We start from the raw sequence: 17,428 nt of genomic DNA, 5'->3' as shown, positions 1-17,428 counted from the left end.
ATGACGGAAGCGACATTACCTGGTTCTGGGGTCTGGTAGATGGTAAAGATAAGAAGGAGGAATACGAGCTTGACTGGAAGGAAGATACATCTGCTAGAAAGAGCGACCAGGCGGCCATGGTCGACAAAGTGCAGGAAACGATCATTTCGCCCAATGCACTTTGAAATAGAACCGTCTAGGCCTTGACTCAATCTGCAGAGCTAGTCTTTAAAACATGTGATGGGTTCAACCAATAGAGCATGATACTTTCACGGAGTCATGTCCACCAACGATCTCAAGGTGTTCATATGTCCGATAGATACCACCGACGAAAACTGGTGGTCCCCACTTTTATAGCCGACTAGAACCATCTCTCGCCCCCAACTCGTCTTGAAGATCGTAATATCTAGACTGCAGTCTAAATCGGAATTCCGTCGTGGTGCTGATGAAATTTGTGGTGGTCTTGCGGATAGTACATGTATTGTGAGGCGCCCCAGAAAACCGGTTGATACCATCCAGCGTTTGATGGCAGGGAGGGGTTTCAACCCACCCGGACCGTTACTTTGACCGGACAATTGGATTTTGCTAAAAGAAGAGGCTGTGTCACCTATGCGCAGATAACTGTGTTTCCTGTTCCAAGTACAAGCTTCAATTTTTTTCAATTCAAGATGCCTGGTCGCCAGTCTGCAATTGTGACCGGAGGGTCCTCAGGTATTGGGAAAGCCACAGCTCACAAGTTAGCTAGCCGTGGCATCAATGTCCTTGTGGCTGATATCAATATCACCGAAGGAGAACAAGTGTCAAAGGATCTGAAAGCCAAATATGGTGTCGACTCTGCATTCGTCAAGCTTGACACTGCCGTGGAGGCAGATTGCATCAACATGGTCGACACGGTGGTGAAACTCTGGGGGCGGCTTGACTGGGCCTGCAACTGTGCTGGCAAAGCTGAGATTCTCACTGACGGTGAGGAAGATGTGACAGAAAAAGTGTTTGACGAGTGAGTCAAATTCACCAGCCCACAGATCAGACAGAACTGCTTAATAGAGACTGATGACTCCGAAAAATAGGATGTACCAAATCAACCAAAGAGGAACTTGGTTTTGTCAAAGATACGAAGCGGTTCAGATGCGAAAGCAAGAACCCCGAGTCATTACTTTGACGCCATCGGACAGAAAGGTCGAGACTCGAGGCTCCATCGTCAATATTTCTTCCGTGAATGGAATTGTGGGCTTGGGACAGCCTGGCTACTCATCTGCAAAGGCCGGGATCATTGCATTCACACGCACCGGATCTCAGTTCTATGGTAAAGACCTTATCCGTTTCAACTCTGTCCTTCCTGGATCTATCCGCACCGATGCAATGGTCAAATGGCTTGAGGAACTCCCGCCCGAGAAGAAGAAGTTTGTCTTGGAGTCACTTGTCAACTCGACTCCTCTGGGGAGGCAAGGTGCACCGGAAGAGCTAGCCAACGCCGTCTCTTACTTCCTGAGTGACGATAGCACATATGTCAATGGAACCACTTTGATAGTTGACGGAGGTCTGATGGCTATCAAATAGTAAACGTGTAGGTTTGTCAAAAATGGCCGTCTACTTGGAAATTACAGATGCGAATAGGTCAATACTTACATAAATATCTTCACTTCTACTGCTCCAGTCATCTGTTCTACCTAAATGAATGCCACAAGCTTCCTCCAATCAACCTTGTGAACATCCTCAGTCCCAGTTTGAGGGAGTGGCTCATCACCATGGGTTCTTTACCATCGCCGATCCATGCTTCTACTACTTTAGAGAGCCTGGAGTGATCTACGATGCTGAAACCCCGGTGTTGGCTGGCAGCTGAGCACGGGGAACCTCCTTACACTTGTGCCTTTTAGAACCACCACCCTGTGGGGTGGCCCTTGGCTGCGACACTGTGGCAATCAGTAGTCCGGGGTAGTGTGGCGGAGCTGACTGATACAAAATAATGGTGGTCTCCGGAGCATATGCCACAATAACATTGACCAAATATGGATAAATGGGGGTTATCTGGGTATCAGTACACTTGCCGAACACCTATCCAACAAACAAACGTCGAAGATATGGCTGGGTCAATACTGAGTGAAGGTCCTTCTTCACAGTTACTGGGGCTCGTGACCCAGAATCACGGTTCACTGCCTATAGTGATTCTGGCTTCACTCGTTGGGTATGTCCTCTTGAAGTCGATATATCGTGTATATTTCCATCCATTGGCCAAATACCCCGGTCCTTTCTGGGCCAAAGTCACCTCACTCTACGACTTCTATCAAGCATGGTCAGAGCATCGCGCGCATAACTTGCTGGCCCTTCATAGGGAATATGGTAGGTCTTTCATCCCAATGTGACTGAGAACCCACAGATTACCAGAATAAACACTTACAAAATTGAACAGGTCCTATTGTCCGATATGCTCCCGATAAACTCGTTTTCAATGAGCCTCAAGCATGGCAAGGTAACGTGTCCAACCTCACACCAACCCATTTCTAGAAAAATTGAAATGTCACATTGACATAAAGCCTGCAGATATTTATGCATATAAAGCCAATGTTCGAAAGTCTGATCTGTCCATTGCATCGCAGTCGAACCCTGAATCCACAGATACCTTTAGTGAGTTGTACAAGGAACCAGCTTTGAAGAAAAGGAAAGTCTTGTCCTATGGATTCTCTGAGAGCTCGCTGCGATCATTCGAGGGTAAGCAAGGCAACACACACAAGATACCAGCAAAGTTGCTTTTTTTCCTGACTTGTGGACAGCCTACATGCTGGACCAGATCAACTTGTTTTGCCATCAACTCCTGAACCCTTCAAATGAAAAGGTCAAAGATATGTCTCTGTGGTTCAATTACCTATCGTACGATATCATGGGAGAAATGGTCTTTGGTCGAGGTTTCGGGATGCTCACAGATCCTTCATTGCGATATATCTTGGAGCTCATCGATGCAACCGTTTTTTCTTATCTGTTGGTATGCTTTGCTCTTTATTCCAGCAGCGACACCAGGATACTAACGCAGTTCCGAAGGGTGGCATCATACCTTGGCTACATAGGTCAGGGGTCATAACCTTGCTAATGCCTCGAATCTTCTTTGGGAGGAAAAGGTTCGTTGCTGAAGCAGGCAAGAGAATTACAGAAAGAATAAAGCTTGGCCCAGACGCTGAAGGGATAAATGGCCGAAAGGACTTTTTCCACTGGGTAAGGCTTTAGAGACCCCTGGACCATGTTCGAGAGGGAGCCCATGAGCTGACAGAGGATTGAAAAGCTACTCAATGGGAAAGACGAGAATGGTCAGCCACTTCAACATGCACGCCTAGGTGCTGAAGGTGTTCTCTTAATTCTTGCGGGAAGCGACACAAGTTCTGCATGTAGGTTTGGGCATCGGGGCCACGATTACGATGTATGATGACTGACGTTGAGCAACAGCATTGGCTGGAACCCTTTTCTATCTCATGCAACAACCAAGATGTCAGAAGAAACTACTGGAGGAGCTCGAGCGCACTTTCGATAACATTGATGAAATTCGATTGGGTGACAAACTGACGAGTTGTGTATACCTGCGTGCGTGTGTCGATGAGGCACTCAGAATGGCCTCAGCAGGACCCGGAATCTCAGAAAGGACCGTTCTCAAGGTATGCAAGCCTCCCAAGCTGAGTTCCGCAATTGGGGCGCGACACTGATAAGACCTAATGAATCAGGGTGGGACAACGATCAATGGGGAATATTTCCCAGAAGGAGTAAGTTAACAACGTCTGAGATTCCTTTGTCGTCCACGATATTAACATAGCACTTACCTTTCCAGACCACGGTGGGCTCGGGTGGCTGGGCCTCAAGCTACAACGAAAAGTACATACGAGATTGTGAAAAGTATTGGCCTGAGCGTCATATACCGGGTGAAGAGTTCAGTGCAGAAGAGGTTCAAATTGCCCGTAGTGCCTATTGGCCATTTGGACTTGGTGCGAGGAAATGTGTCGGGATGAAAGTCGCCCTAAACGAGCTACACCTCACCATCGCGAGACTAATTTACCTTCTCGAACCGATTCCGGAGAAGCCTGAAGAGTTTCAAAAGAATTTCGAGATCTTGGATCATCAAAGTGAGTTCAAAGCTCTCTCTGCAGGGACCTGGAAGGCTATTTACAATGACTAACATGACCGCAGACCCGAAGAAAGTCGGCCCTTGGGCATCTTTCAAGCTCCGTCTTGGAAAGAAACTCCCAGACCTGAAACCAACACAAATGCAAGGGCAAGATTGAGCAGGGCAGCCTAGGTGAGATCAAAGACTCACGTGAGTTGATTGAATCGAGCATCTGAGCATATGACTTCGTAATTCGCAAGGAGAAGATGGTATCCTACGAAGTGTTGACTGGATTACGAGAATGGTTTTCAATTGAGTCAGCCATATATGCTTACTTCCATGCGACCTTCCATTTGAAGGTGTATATAGAGTGGCCCCATCAGGAAGACATTACAAAGACAATCATGAAAGTAAAGTTTTTGGTTGGGAAACCATTAATCTTGCCGACGTTCCTAAGAAATACCTCCAAGGCTTGTACTTAGACACCAGTAGGTTGAAGTGTAGAGACAGAGACACCAGCTGTCTCACAAAGTAGGACCACGCCCTGGCCGGACGATTTTGCCAAAGCTAATACTCATCTATGCTAGCAACTTGTATGGGTCTTGGGCAGCAAAGACATCTGAACTGAATGATAGCAAAGCGCTCAAAGCACAGAAAGTCCGATTTCGAAATCTCTGTACCGACTAACTTCAAGCCAATGAACAAAGCAATCTGCAGCTACCGGAGTGGCAGTGTGGTCAATACAGTTTGCAGCTAACTAACATCATGGGAAACAATTGGGTGGCCTGAAGTCCGGTCCACACGTGGTTGATGGGCCTTCCCCGTGGGGAACGCTCTGCGGGGCTTTTATCCCAGGCAGCTTGGTATATTTAGTCTCCGGCGTAGACGCTGTTTATCTGAGCGTCCGACAGCAAACTACGTCCTCAATCACTTCACCTTCGACTTGCGCTGTATATTCATTCTGTCATGGAGACTCCACGCGAAAAGAACGACACGAACTCGTCGAAAGATGAAATCACCGAGGCCGAGTTCGAGAACCAGGAGGCTTACTATGTCCCGAAAACCCAGATGAGGAATGTCTGGTACGTCTTGATGGTCGGTATGGGACAGATCGCTGGAGGTGCAGCCAATGGAGTGATTGCCACGACGCTGGCCCAGCCGACTTTCGTGTCCAAAATGTCTCTCAACGGACCGGACGCGTTGTCGTTGATGGGAGGAACCAACGGCGCCTTCTACGCCGGTGGATTCGTCGGTGTCTTCTTTGCGGCGTGGTCGTGCGACACCTTTGGCCGTCGGAAATGCATGTGGATTACGGGGATTCTGAACATCATCTCTTGCATCCTCTGCGCCGCCTCTGTCAACATTGGCATGTTCATTGCAGTCCGGTGAGTTGTAGACTTGGGTGGAAGCATCAGATGTCAAATTCAAAGACCTGCTGACACCTTCTTTTGCTTGCGCGTTGCAGGTTCATCGCCGGTTTTGCAGCCTGCCAGTATGTGATGCAGACTCCTTTGTATCAATCTGAGATCGCGCCGCCTCATCTCAGAGGCCTTCTTGTCGGCACGTTCGGGATTTTCAACGTCCTGGGCTACAACATCGCAAATTGGTCGGGCGCCGGATTCTACCACCTGAAAAATTCCAACATTGCCTGGCGTATGATCTTTGTCATAGTCGGCGGACTGTCCATCATCCACATGGTCCTCATCTACTTCTGTCCGGAGTCCCCCAGGTGGCTTGTCATGAAGAACCGTGTGACTGAGGCAGAAGAGGTAATCCGACTCATCCACGGCGATAGCGGCGACGACAGATTTGTGAGGTTGGAAACTTTGCAGATCGAGCGTCAAGTTGCCACGGAGAGAGAGTACAACGTCTCGTATTTCCAGATGTTTGCTGACAAGAGATGGAGGCGGCGCACACTTCTGTGCTGTCTCATTGGAACCGTGGGCCAGGTGTGTGCTTTTGAAAAGTATAGTTTCTTGTTTAAACACTGTGCTAACTTAGGAATGCCCTCCTCTACAGTCCACTGGGGTCCTTGTTATCAACAACTATGGTCCATACTTTTACGCCCTTCTTGGGATGACTACCGAGCAGCAGCTTTATCTGGCTGGTGGGTACGTCGCCCTGTCCATGACCGTCGCAATCATCGGGGCCTTTGGCATCGACAAACTCGGCCGAGTAAACTTGATGATCTGGGGCATTGCGGGACAGGTGGTCATGCTGTGCATTGAGACGGCCATTGTCGCTCAATACGCAGGCACGACGAACCGATCCGCCAACATTGCAGGGATATGGGCATTCTTCATGTATTGTTTCGTCTACGGAATCAGCTGGGATTGCACCCCGTACGTCTATGTTGCCGAGATCATGCCCTCGCACCTACGGGCAAAGGGCGTAACCCTTTCCATCGGGTGCTTGTATCTGAGTGTATGCGCCCTCATCACGTAAGTACACTGGCAGCCTCGACGATGAGGTACATCTCACTAACCTGCGAAACTATAGTGGTGCATTGTATGCCTTTGGAGATATCGGATGGAAGTATTTCCTGGTCTTTATCTGCGCTGGTCCCGTGGGTGCTGGGCTCATATGGTGGTACGCACCAGAGACGAACGGTAAGACTTTGGAAGAGATTGGCGGACTATTTGGTGATGATCTCGCTATACCCGAGCTCCATGCCACAGATGAGTCTCATCTTGCCCATAAAGCCGCAGCTTAAGAGGCAAACAAGGCGGAGCGACTGGGACAATGAAGAAGCAGGGAGTAAAAACATTATGCCGCCACAGCGCTAAATATTGTTATATACAACGTCAAGCGAAACAGTGCTGTCAGGTGTATCTCTATCTCAGCAGGCCAGCACGTCTTTCACGAATTTTCTATCTCTGTTATAACCTCACTAGAGCCATTATTGTGATTCCACCATGTAATGCCCCAGAATATCTGTCATAGCCCGGGCTCTATGTGCGGCTATGGTCGATGTATCTTCGAAACTAGACTTGCCGTGTGGTGAGAAGTCGTCCTCGATGCTATGCCAGTGACCGGATATAAAGGCCCGAACGGCTAACAACACCCGAACGAGGATTTGGCATAAGCTTCTTACCATTGTCGCTGATAACAGTGAAGGCAAGTTATCAAGCTCTCTGCTTTAGTAGTCAAGGAGCATATCAAGCTACATTTCCAAGGATTCTTTCGCTGTGACTGACTTTCATAAGCCCAACTAAATAGAAAATATTGAGCTTCAATGAAAATTTGTCCAGATCTTTAAGTACTGACTTTACTTTACCCGAGGTTTAATAACTAAGATGTTCGTCCTCCGGCCCCCCACACACACGGAGCGATCACCACGGAATTATGGAGTACCCTGGAATTGTGTGTTATAGAATCAGCGTGCTCCTTTGCTAACACGGCCGTATGAACCCCATTCACCAACCCTGTCCAATTTTGAGACGGATAATCACATATTAAACAACTAAACAACTAAACTTGTCCCCTTTTTCAAAAAAGACAGATTCTCGATGGCCGACTTGGGAGGAAAGTCAATCGTCATTACTGGTGGTGCGTCCGGAATCGGGCTTGCCACGGTTGCACAATTGCTACAATTGAAAGCTAGAGTTGCAGTTGGGGATCTAGGCCCAAGCCCTTCCGCGGGTCTGGCAGAGCTGGTGGCACAGACATCAGACCAGAATCTCTTCTTCTACAAGCAGGTGGATGTTAGTAGACGTTCTAGCGTGGAGGAGTATATGGGCGCCGTCCTCGAGAGATTCGGCACGATAGACGGTCTCGTCAACAATGCCGGCATCTGTCCGAATGAGGGTGAAATGGCGACTGATGAGGTCTTTGACGCCATCATGGCGGTCAACCTGAAGGGCGTCTGGAATGTCGGCACGGAAGCCATTCGGATCATGGCCAAGCAAGAATCTCGTGGCGTCATTGTCAATACCGCGAGCGACGCTGCATTGAAAGGTATCAAAGGTCTTGCTGCTTACACTGCTTCGAAACATGGAGTCCTGGGCCTCACGAGAGTTTGGTGCAAGGAATGGACGTCAAAAGGCATCAGGGTCAATGCCGTTGCCCCAGGTACGCACCCATACCTTAGCTCAGTAACCCCTACCCTATCCCATATCAAGTGATTCGAGTGAGATAAGAAATCGAGCCGTTGTTGATATTTGTGTGTATAGGTGTGACTGATACACCCATGGTCGCAAAGATTGCTTCGGGCCACACATCTGGAGAAGAAACGACGAAGCAGTGGCTGCAGAATATTCCCATGGGAAGATTTGGTCAACCTTCGGAAATTGGCAGTGTTATTTGTTTCCTGTTGAGCAAGGAATCCAGCTTCATGAGCGGACAAGTGTTGAGGATCGGAGGTGGTGAAGGCGAATAAATTGCCAACGATTTATCTCTACTATATTAGTCTAGACGGGGTTTATTCTTTCACCAAGCCGAGCAGAGAGAACATGAAGTATCATTCGATCGGGTAAAGTTATATCAATGGCGAGGCTCCAGAAATGTGGAGTCTTTGCGCATCAGGGGTTACAATATTGTAGAGGTGACACCACGTGAGAAGAGGTCCTTCAGTTCGCTTGTTGAGTTCGACTGGCCAATGTCAATAACATACTCGTACCCCGAAGCTTATACCAGTCGGGCAAAAGCTCTGACTAGCTCAGTATCCAGGAGAGTGGATGGTCCAACTGTCACTCTTCTAATGACGTGCCCAGACTTCATGGAGGAATTCCAGGCTTCAATCAGCTAGCCACAAACGCTGAACTCATTACTCCCTAGCTTTTCGTTGTCTGTATAAACTTTGGCGAAGCCGTCAACAAGATTGTGGCCCCCTTTGCTTATCAACCTTTTGCGAAGCACTCAAAAGTCTCCATTCACGGCCTCATCGAACGTGCACTTCACGCTGCTGGCTGAATGTTCAACATGGCGTTCACAACTTGACAGGCCGGAACTTCACGAGACATCAGCCCCTTGATGTCTGTGCCTTTTGACGGCCGGCCACGAGGACTGCCATCTTGTTGCTGCATAACCACGACATTATTTGCCTTAGGCTTTTCTTGCATTAGGGATAATTTATACAGCCTGGTGCGAGGCCCTCCACAAGATTGCGCACCCCACCTGGCAGCGGCTCCCAATCTTTCCCTCATCAACCGCCTTATACGACTTACTGCGCTGAAGAGCTTTCTTTCTTCATTCGACGGCCTTACAGCTGCTACCAAAGGTTGACATACTAAACTAGAGCCTCAAATGCTGTCAAGACATTGCAATCATATATTGAATCTCCTGTCAACGGAGAGTGCCCTGTAAGTGTCGTACACTTCCTGGGCTGGCCAGGCTTTATGAAGATATACACAGGTAGTCCCTTCAAGTTTTGAGGGTCTGAACAAGATTCCCTTCACTTTTTCCCCTGCTTCCTGCTTTGATCCGTTCTTACAGTTTACCATACTGGACCATGAGGTCATCTCTGGCTGACCTCCAGTTTGCGCTGGTGATCCTCCTGCCATTGCTAGACGTGCAACTATGTCTGGCGAGCCCCCGAAAGGCAGTTCATGCCCCACGTTATATCGCAACACACTCTGGGAATTTTTCAGGTACTAGTGTTGGACCTTTAGGTATAAGCACGTCTGCGAGCACGAGCGCAAGCACTACAGCAAACACAACCTCAACCACGACATCAGTTCAGAGCACCACCACCTTACTTTTCAACAGTACCACCACCACTGAGGCAAGTAGGCAGGCCAACCCTTCATCTACAAGCACCATTGCGACGACTTCAATCTTAAAGAACCACGATGCGTGGGGCGATTGGGTAAACTCATCCCCAACGTCAAACCACCATCCGTCGGGTGAAGATGGACCCTCCGCTCAAGGAGGAGGCTGGCGACCCGATCGAGGCGATAACTCGGGTGCTTCAGGAGGAGGCTGGAGACCCCATCAAGGCGACAACTTGGGTGCTTCGGGTACAGATAACAGCCGTCCTGGAGATACTCCTCCACAACCCGGTGGCAATGGACAACATGGTTGGACAGGGTCGTCTTGGGGCGGCTATCAAAACTCCACCACAGGAGACAACACCACAAGCGACGGAAACTGGTATGGCGAAAACGACGGTGTCCCTGCTCTGACGGAAGAGGATATCCTCTTCATCATCTCCGAACGCGCCCTCGCCTACGCTGGTTTCCCAGACTCGGACGGTTCTACATGGCCTATAAACGACTCCGTGGTCATAACGAAGAGACAGACCACAGGCGACTTCGACCCGAGCAAGTTCGGTGGACCAAATACTCTACAGAAGTGGAATGATCTAGCAATGGACGAATGGCTGGAGTTGTACGTCGCTAAGGTCGACATACCCGGGCAGCCGGGTAAGAAACTCGCCAACAGTACCAACTTCTTCCGTGATTTTTGGTTGTCCACGGTGAGTGCGAATCCAAAACCCCAGAGCCTATATCAGCCTACATCCTAACGAGAAAAATTACCACAGGGCGAGGAGAACATAGTCCTATGCACCAGCCTTCTAAGCGAGTGTAATGTGGCCGATATCTCGGACGAGAAGCGCTTTAAGAACATTAGCCGTGAGGATGCTTACCGTGCTCAATTTGTTCGCCAAGTCATGAAAGTATGGCAGTCCTCGAACAGCCAGGCATACCGGGTATGTTCAAAATATATCATATTCTACTGTTTTACTATCGGATGATGGTCGGGTAGCTAACTCACTGGAAACCTCTCTCTAGATCTTGTATGACACAGTGACATCTGATCAGCTTAAGGTCACCACGTCACACAACGTGCTTGTCCAAGGTACTCCTCCGCCGAGCACGAATATTTTCGATGTCATTGTTCCCGCCATCGCATTCCTGGGGGCATTTGTACCTGTTCTGGCGCCCGTGGCCGGTTTGGTCTCGGGGATCTACGCGGTCGGTAAAGCAGTCACCAAGCGCGAGAACGTCGTGGAAAATGTGATCTGGGAGGAACCTCGGATGAATTCTAGCGATGCATTCGAGACCCTCCAGAAACGAGATGATGAGCAGACCGCCGCGATAAGCGATCTCCTTGACCGTGTCCATAAGCTAGAAAACAAGCCACCGAAAACGTGGCTCGACCAGGCAAAGGATCCACAACAAATCGGCAAGGGCTTAGAGGCCGCAGCGTAAGTACCTCATCATGACGATCAATGAGGTATCGTTGGACAGTCGATTAAAAAAAAATAGCTAACTGTGAGCACAGTAAGATCTATCTGGCCATCAAGGGATTGAACCCAAGCCTTCCCTCGTCTAGCATTTCATCCTGGGATTTCTTCGATCAAAAAGTGCTAGAAACACTACAAGTGTTCCCCAAGAATATTCTGACCGCCTTCGAACTGAACGTCAAGACTTACTGGCCACAGCAGACCACAAAGAAAGATGGGACTACGATCCTCTCTAGTGGGATGAGACCATTCCTCCTAGGTGGCACTTGGTCGTTGGCCGAAGCTCATACGGAGGAGCCTTCCGCGACCATGGCTAAAGTCAAGAAGTATCTAGATGCTGTTATATTTATGCAGTACGTCCAGCAGCAAGCAGTAAGTGATCCTGCCCTCAAGACTTGGAGACCAGGAGAGAGAAATTGTTGTCCTGACCTACGTGGTGTAGTTCTACTACTGGGTCCAGAACTTCCCTAGCGCCTCGGCCTGTACCGCGGCGCGAGACGATGCCGTCGACAGGAATTGGCTTGCGAAGGATGGCTGGTACAACTGCGAACAGCTTGCCACTGGGCAGTACCAGCTTCAGTACACTCGGAAGCCTACGACGAATCGCGGCCGCGCAGACGCGAATACCTATACAGAATATGACCCATTTGGCGACATCGTCGCCCTCGAGCCTGCGCCTGAGTTCCGCGCCGGATTTTGTTGGGTGCAGCAACGTTCTGGCAACGCTTTCCGTGACAACGGTTTCCAGCAGAACACTGCGGGTTTGAACAAGTGGAACGACGGGATCCTCGGCGAGCTACTTTACGACTTCAAGATGAGCGACGTTTTCGGCGCCTCACGGGCCTGCCAGGCCGCAATGGGCGACCCGTTCACCCAAAACAAGTCGCCGCGAAACGCATTCTACCCATCCTTGCGCGTAGAAGAAAACCCCCCTTCAGATGGCGGTGACGGCGAGATACTCAGTGGGAAGCTTCCCCTGTGTCTCTTCAATCTCCCCATCTTCGAAGTCGGTCGCTCAGACCTCGACGCCTGGTGCAACAATCACATCGGCTCCATCTCACGGGACAGGTGGACTAAAGATGATGACAGCTGTGGCGAGAAGCTCGAGCTATGGGCCATCCAGTCCGACACGAAGCTGTGTGGTTCCAACCAAGGCTCTTACTATCCGAAGCGCAGCTCCCGACCTGGTTGTTCGCTGCATGAGCGTGGTGTCAACATTGCGTCCTGCAAGGACTATCAGGACATCTAGTCAAACGTACATTGATGTTCCAGGCAATGCTTTGAGAAAACCGAGAATCTTGCCCTAAAGGAGCATTTGGAAGCACTCTTACGCCTCACGATTTTTGCCACTACCCAAAGCATCGGACTTTTGACTTCTTTTCATTGGCAGTATTGCTGCCTCGCTGTGGCCGATAATACCACGTCTCAGGCTATCGGCTAAGTCGAGCATATTATTATGGCTCAACCACGACTAAATATGTCTCGCCTGAGGAGGGTAACCGTGGCTAGGTAATTTGCGGCGAGCCAGTATTTGTGCCTTTGGCGATTAGATTGTACCTCGATTCCCCTTTGATAGTAAGATAGGAATAGTCCTTCAGTTCGCTCCACCGTCGCGCACCGAGCCATGCAAAGGTTTTACTGGCAAGCGAGATCTCCTGGGGGGCGTCCATGGAGGAGAATGCGAATATATACCGCGAATAGATACATTTGCAGAAGGGTAGGGACCAGATCAACCAACCACCTTGGTATCCTTGCAAGAAATACCATGACGTCTCTGTTCGTCGTAGATCATTGGATAATCATCAACCATGGTCTATCACGACACATGTGTCGGCCTCGTCAAAATCCTCAGACCAGTGGCATGACGTGAGGCACAAGTGTAAGTCAGCCCATCGACCACAAAAGCTTCATTCATATTGAGAAGTAGCTGCAGCCTGAAGGAGGAATGCAATTATGTGAGTGTCGGTACGAGTCTCTACAGCGTACGAGCAAAAAGGCCGACCCATCGCGTAGCTATTTTTTCCTTGATCGTTAGTCAACTGCGTCTCTAACCTGTGCTCAAAGATGAATGGAAAAAGACTCACATGTGCATCTGACCACGTTCAAGAATAAATTCCACCTTGTTCCCAGCCAGCTTTGATCTCCTGGCCCAAGTGAGAGAGTCCGGCAGTAGAACTTCCGCTGTCCCAGCCAATATCAGCTGGGGAGGTAGAGAATGGAGATTGTCAAAAACCGGAGACACTCGAGGGTCATTCGCCTTCATACCCTCAGGCAGGAACGAGTTGACCAAGATGGGGTTATCTTGGCTGAAGGTGATGAGAAAATCCGTGGCCATGGCAGGAGAATGAAGAGCATGAGCCATCTCAAGATCAACCCAAGGTGAGATTAAAATTATTCCGCCTGGTGCTGACAATCCTTGTCGCCGTATCTCCAAAGCAGACATGGCTGTGAGGCCCCCACCGGCCGAGTCACCTCCAAAAACAATGAGTGCAGGGTTGACATGAAAATCTTCGACCAGGGAACGGTAAACGTTGACGAAATCATTGCGGCATGCGGGGAATTTGGCTTCATCTATCAGTCCTGTGGAGATTGTCAATACATCGTCCATCACTTGTTGGAGGTCAGGGGAAAGGGGTGATGTTATTCCATGTATAGACCCACTGTAATCAACTGATACGACTACCAACTTCAAGCCTTGTTCTTTTGCTCGCCTTATCCATCGTTCATAAGTCTCAATATACATTAGAGGTTCTCCAAAGGCGTAACCCCCTCCATGGGCATAGAGAAGGATGAGCGGTTTCTGTTGTTGTCCTTGAGTAGTGATGTCTTGGTGCTTGGATTCCTGTAAGGCGGCAGCTGCATCTCTAGGTATGATGACACAAGGGACTCCCCCCAGCTTCTCATCTGCATATCGACTTTTTTTCAAGTTTAGAGGAGCTTTGAACAATAAATCCCAGAAGTTCGCCAGGAACCCTCCCAGGTAACAACGATACAATTGAGTTCTGAAATCAACAGCTCGACAAGCAAAAGGGAGTAATAGACGATCCAAGAAGACCGAAACCCCAAGAGCGGATGTATGATAGATGCTTCGCACCAGTTTCCATGGTTGTGTCAGGATCAGTCTCAAATGGCTTGGGCGCTGCTGGCGCGGCATTATTCCGATGGGTTTCCAGTATCTGGCTCGAGGGTGGGCATATCAAACAAGCGAGACTGCTAGCACGCTGGCTTGTGAAAAATGTCAATCGTAGGTAAAGTCCAGGTCTGGAGAGAAGCACCATCTAATGCCGTCGAGAGCGGATATAATTAACCGTGGAAGATAGTTCGGTAATGTTTTCCGAAGTGTGTGGCATAAACTCCGATTTATAACATATGAGTACCCCTTTTTGCCACGGAAATCGAATTGCGTGCGGATACAGTGGGGATCTTTCTCCAGACTACCACCTGAATTACACTACCATTCTGAATCTGGGGTAGGTACTTCGCAGGCTCTAGACCCGATAGTTCACGACCTAAGGAAGGTCTGTGTTACATACTTCTTCTTTGCCAAACGCAACCTGTATAGCACCAATTCATTACAAGAGAACAAAAATGACTCGGATTGAAAAGGTAGCTGTAGTTTTCGGGGCCAGCGGTGGGCTGGGAGAGGCGACTGTCGTCAGAGTGGCCCAAGACTACAACGTCGTCGTCGGTTATTACCGAGGAGAGAGCAAAGCTCAAAAGTTGGTGGATGGAATTACAAAAGCAGGTAAGGTTTCGAAGTCCTCACTTGAGAGCTCACTGGGTTCTCTGCCAGACGACTCTCGTGATTTGGTATAAAGATCATCTGTGAATTTTATGTTGGAAGTGTCTCAATTGACAAAGGACTAGGTAGAAAGGCAACCGCCTTACAAGTTGACATGAAGGACTCCGAATCTGTACGACAGTTTTTCATGTCTGCCAAACAAGTCTGGGGTCGTTTGGATTGTATCATTTCTGCGACGGGGCCTCCCATCACTCTTGGGCCACTAGCAGAAGCATCTCCCGACCACTTTAAACGGGTCGTGGAAACCGACATCATTGGATCTTTCAACATCATCAAGCACGGCGTTCCGGTGCTGGAGCCGGCAGCGGCAGCAACGGCAGGGAGTGACGGCTCTTTCCCTTCGATTCTGTTGTTCTTGACTTGCGCGGTACAAAAGACTTTGGACTGGGACGGGTTGAGTTTCATTCCCAAAATGGGCGTCGTGGGGATTGTGAAACAGGCGGCGCGAGAGTTGGGACCAAAGGGTATCAGAGTCAACGGCCTCGCACCGGGGACCATCAATGCGGGTATCGTCTTTGACAGTTTCGCCGCCGACAAGTATGGAGCCGCCGTTTTGGAGAACCAGGGAACCCAGACTCCCATGGGTCGACGAGGCGAGGCCCACGAGATCGCAGAGGTCGCGGCTTTCTTGGTCTCTCCCAAGGCGAGCTACGTCAGCGGTCAAATCATTGGAGTCGATGGAGGTTTCAGTGCGTGAACCAGAAGGTTTTTCGTGTGAATTCCATCCAGGTAGAGGATGGCTACATCAGATGGAACTGATCAGTATGGGAGAAGAAACTTGGACCAAAGGTCAGAAAAGAATGTGTTCAAGAGTGAAGCATGAGGCCCTGGGGAATAATATATACACGGGCCACGAGGTTTCTACCTCAAGATGACCGACACATAGTAGATGCAACGTGATCACCCCGAGTCTTATATTTCAAGTGTAAGAGATTTTAACAATATGACTGGAAACTTAGGGGAGAGACGAAAGAAAGGAGAAGCCCTTGAGCGCCCCCACATATGTGAATACCACTCCTTCATTACCCATAACACCTTCTAATGCCATCCATTTTCCACATCATTTACCCCTGCTGTGACTTTTTTTTGCTGCCCCGACGGGTCCAATATCTAGCTAGCTCTCTAGAAATGGTCTGAAGCCGACGTAGTTACTGTCGACAACTTTCTGGAGCTCCTCCCTGAATTTCCTGAGCCCTCCAAAGTAGAATCTGATGGCGAGGGTTTTTCCAGGCACATTTGCCCCAAAGATCCAAGATGCCGTTTCCTTAAAGAGGCTTCCCTCGACGCTCTTCTCGCAAACCCCATTCCAGTCAGATTCGGCCTTCATGGTGGTCTCTACCACCACCTTTTTCTGCTCTCCAGTCTTGGAAGCTGCTGCTGCCGCCTCTTCGGCCTGCTTGATGGCTTCTGTGATGAACTCGACATGGACCTCGATCGCGCTAGGGATGTTGCAAAAGGGGCCTTGCGGTCCGGTGATCATGAACATGTTTGGGAAGTTTGCCACGCTCACGCCCAGGTAACTCGTCGGTCCGTGGCTCCAATGATCTTTCAGGGTCTCACCGTTCTTACCCTGGATTCTGACCCTGCTATAGTTGCCATCGACGGCATCGAACCCTGTCGCCATGATGATGACATCCAATTCGTGAACCTTGCCGCCAGTGGTGACTATGCCCTCGCCGGTGACGGCGGTGATGGGCGTCTCTTTCAAATCGACGATCGAGACGTGGTCCCGGTTGAACTGCTTGTAATAGCCACTGTCACAAAGTGGCCTTCGTGCATAGTGGTCATAGGGTTGTAGCTTGCGCGCCTTTTCCGGATCTTTGACAATCTGTGCAATCTTCTTTCTGATGAACGCACAAGCTGCTGCATTGGCATTTTTGTTTGTGGAAACCTATTCATAAGATAGAAAGTTAGCTGTGCTTCCCTCAAAATCATGGAGAATCGTTGACAAAGGTACACAGAAAGTGATGCGGTGATGACTAACATCGTTGAATCCTCCACCCATGAATCGGAATCCATTACCCTGACTCCAAAGGCTTTCAAAAATTGTTTCTTGCTCTTCGGGTGTGTAGGAATCGAAGGACCGATCAGATTCTTCAAAGCCCATGGCATATAGAGACTTCCTCGATTGCTCCATGAGTTGGTCGTACTTGGCGTTGACTTTCGCGCGGTACTCGGCTGTAACAGGTGCGTCCCCGCTCGGTACGGTGTACTGTGGATGGCGCTGGAAGCACACAAGTTCTTTGACGTATTTTGCAATCTCTGTAATCACTTGAACTCCCGTCGAGCCGCAACCGATGACTCCGACGCGTTTACCTTTAAGGTCGATGTCGTTGTTCCAGGCCGCAGTGTGGCAAAGGGTTCCTTTGAATGTGTTCAA

General features: G+C 49.4%; 2 protein-coding genes across 2 annotated transcripts; both read left to right on the top strand.

The window, feature by feature from the left end:
• Positions 1–1,985: 1,985 nt before the first annotated feature.
• PV06_01599 (uncharacterized protein) lies at positions 1,986–4,238 on the top strand (the record flags this gene model as incomplete). Its single annotated transcript, XM_016402212.1, has 10 exons — positions 1,986–2,316; positions 2,387–2,446; positions 2,518–2,685; positions 2,748–2,956; positions 3,013–3,183; positions 3,251–3,353; positions 3,412–3,617; positions 3,684–3,722; positions 3,788–4,079; positions 4,144–4,238. The coding sequence occupies 10 exons, from the start codon at positions 1,986–1,988 to the stop codon at positions 4,236–4,238; spliced, it is 1,674 nt and encodes a 557-aa protein (XP_016266109.1).
• Positions 4,239–9,509: 5,271 nt separating this feature from the next.
• On the top strand, positions 9,510–12,820 carry PV06_01598 (uncharacterized protein; the record flags this gene model as incomplete). Its single annotated transcript, XM_016402211.1, has 5 exons — positions 9,510–10,475; positions 10,542–10,709; positions 10,792–11,207; positions 11,285–11,618; positions 11,689–12,820. 5 exons carry the CDS (start codon positions 9,510–9,512, stop codon positions 12,493–12,495), a joined length of 2,691 nt encoding a protein of 896 aa, XP_016266108.1. The 3' UTR covers positions 12,496–12,820.
• Between the last annotated feature and the right edge of the window lie 4,608 nt (positions 12,821–17,428).

Source organism: Exophiala oligosperma, assembly GCF_000835515.1.
Source record: "Exophiala oligosperma strain CBS 72588 unplaced genomic scaffold supercont1.2, whole genome shotgun sequence".
NCBI classification, from domain to species: Eukaryota; Fungi; Ascomycota; class Eurotiomycetes; order Chaetothyriales; family Herpotrichiellaceae; genus Exophiala; species Exophiala oligosperma.
The sequence above is the reverse complement of the archived record's forward strand: the minus strand, read 5'-3'. Positions and strand labels throughout refer to the sequence as shown.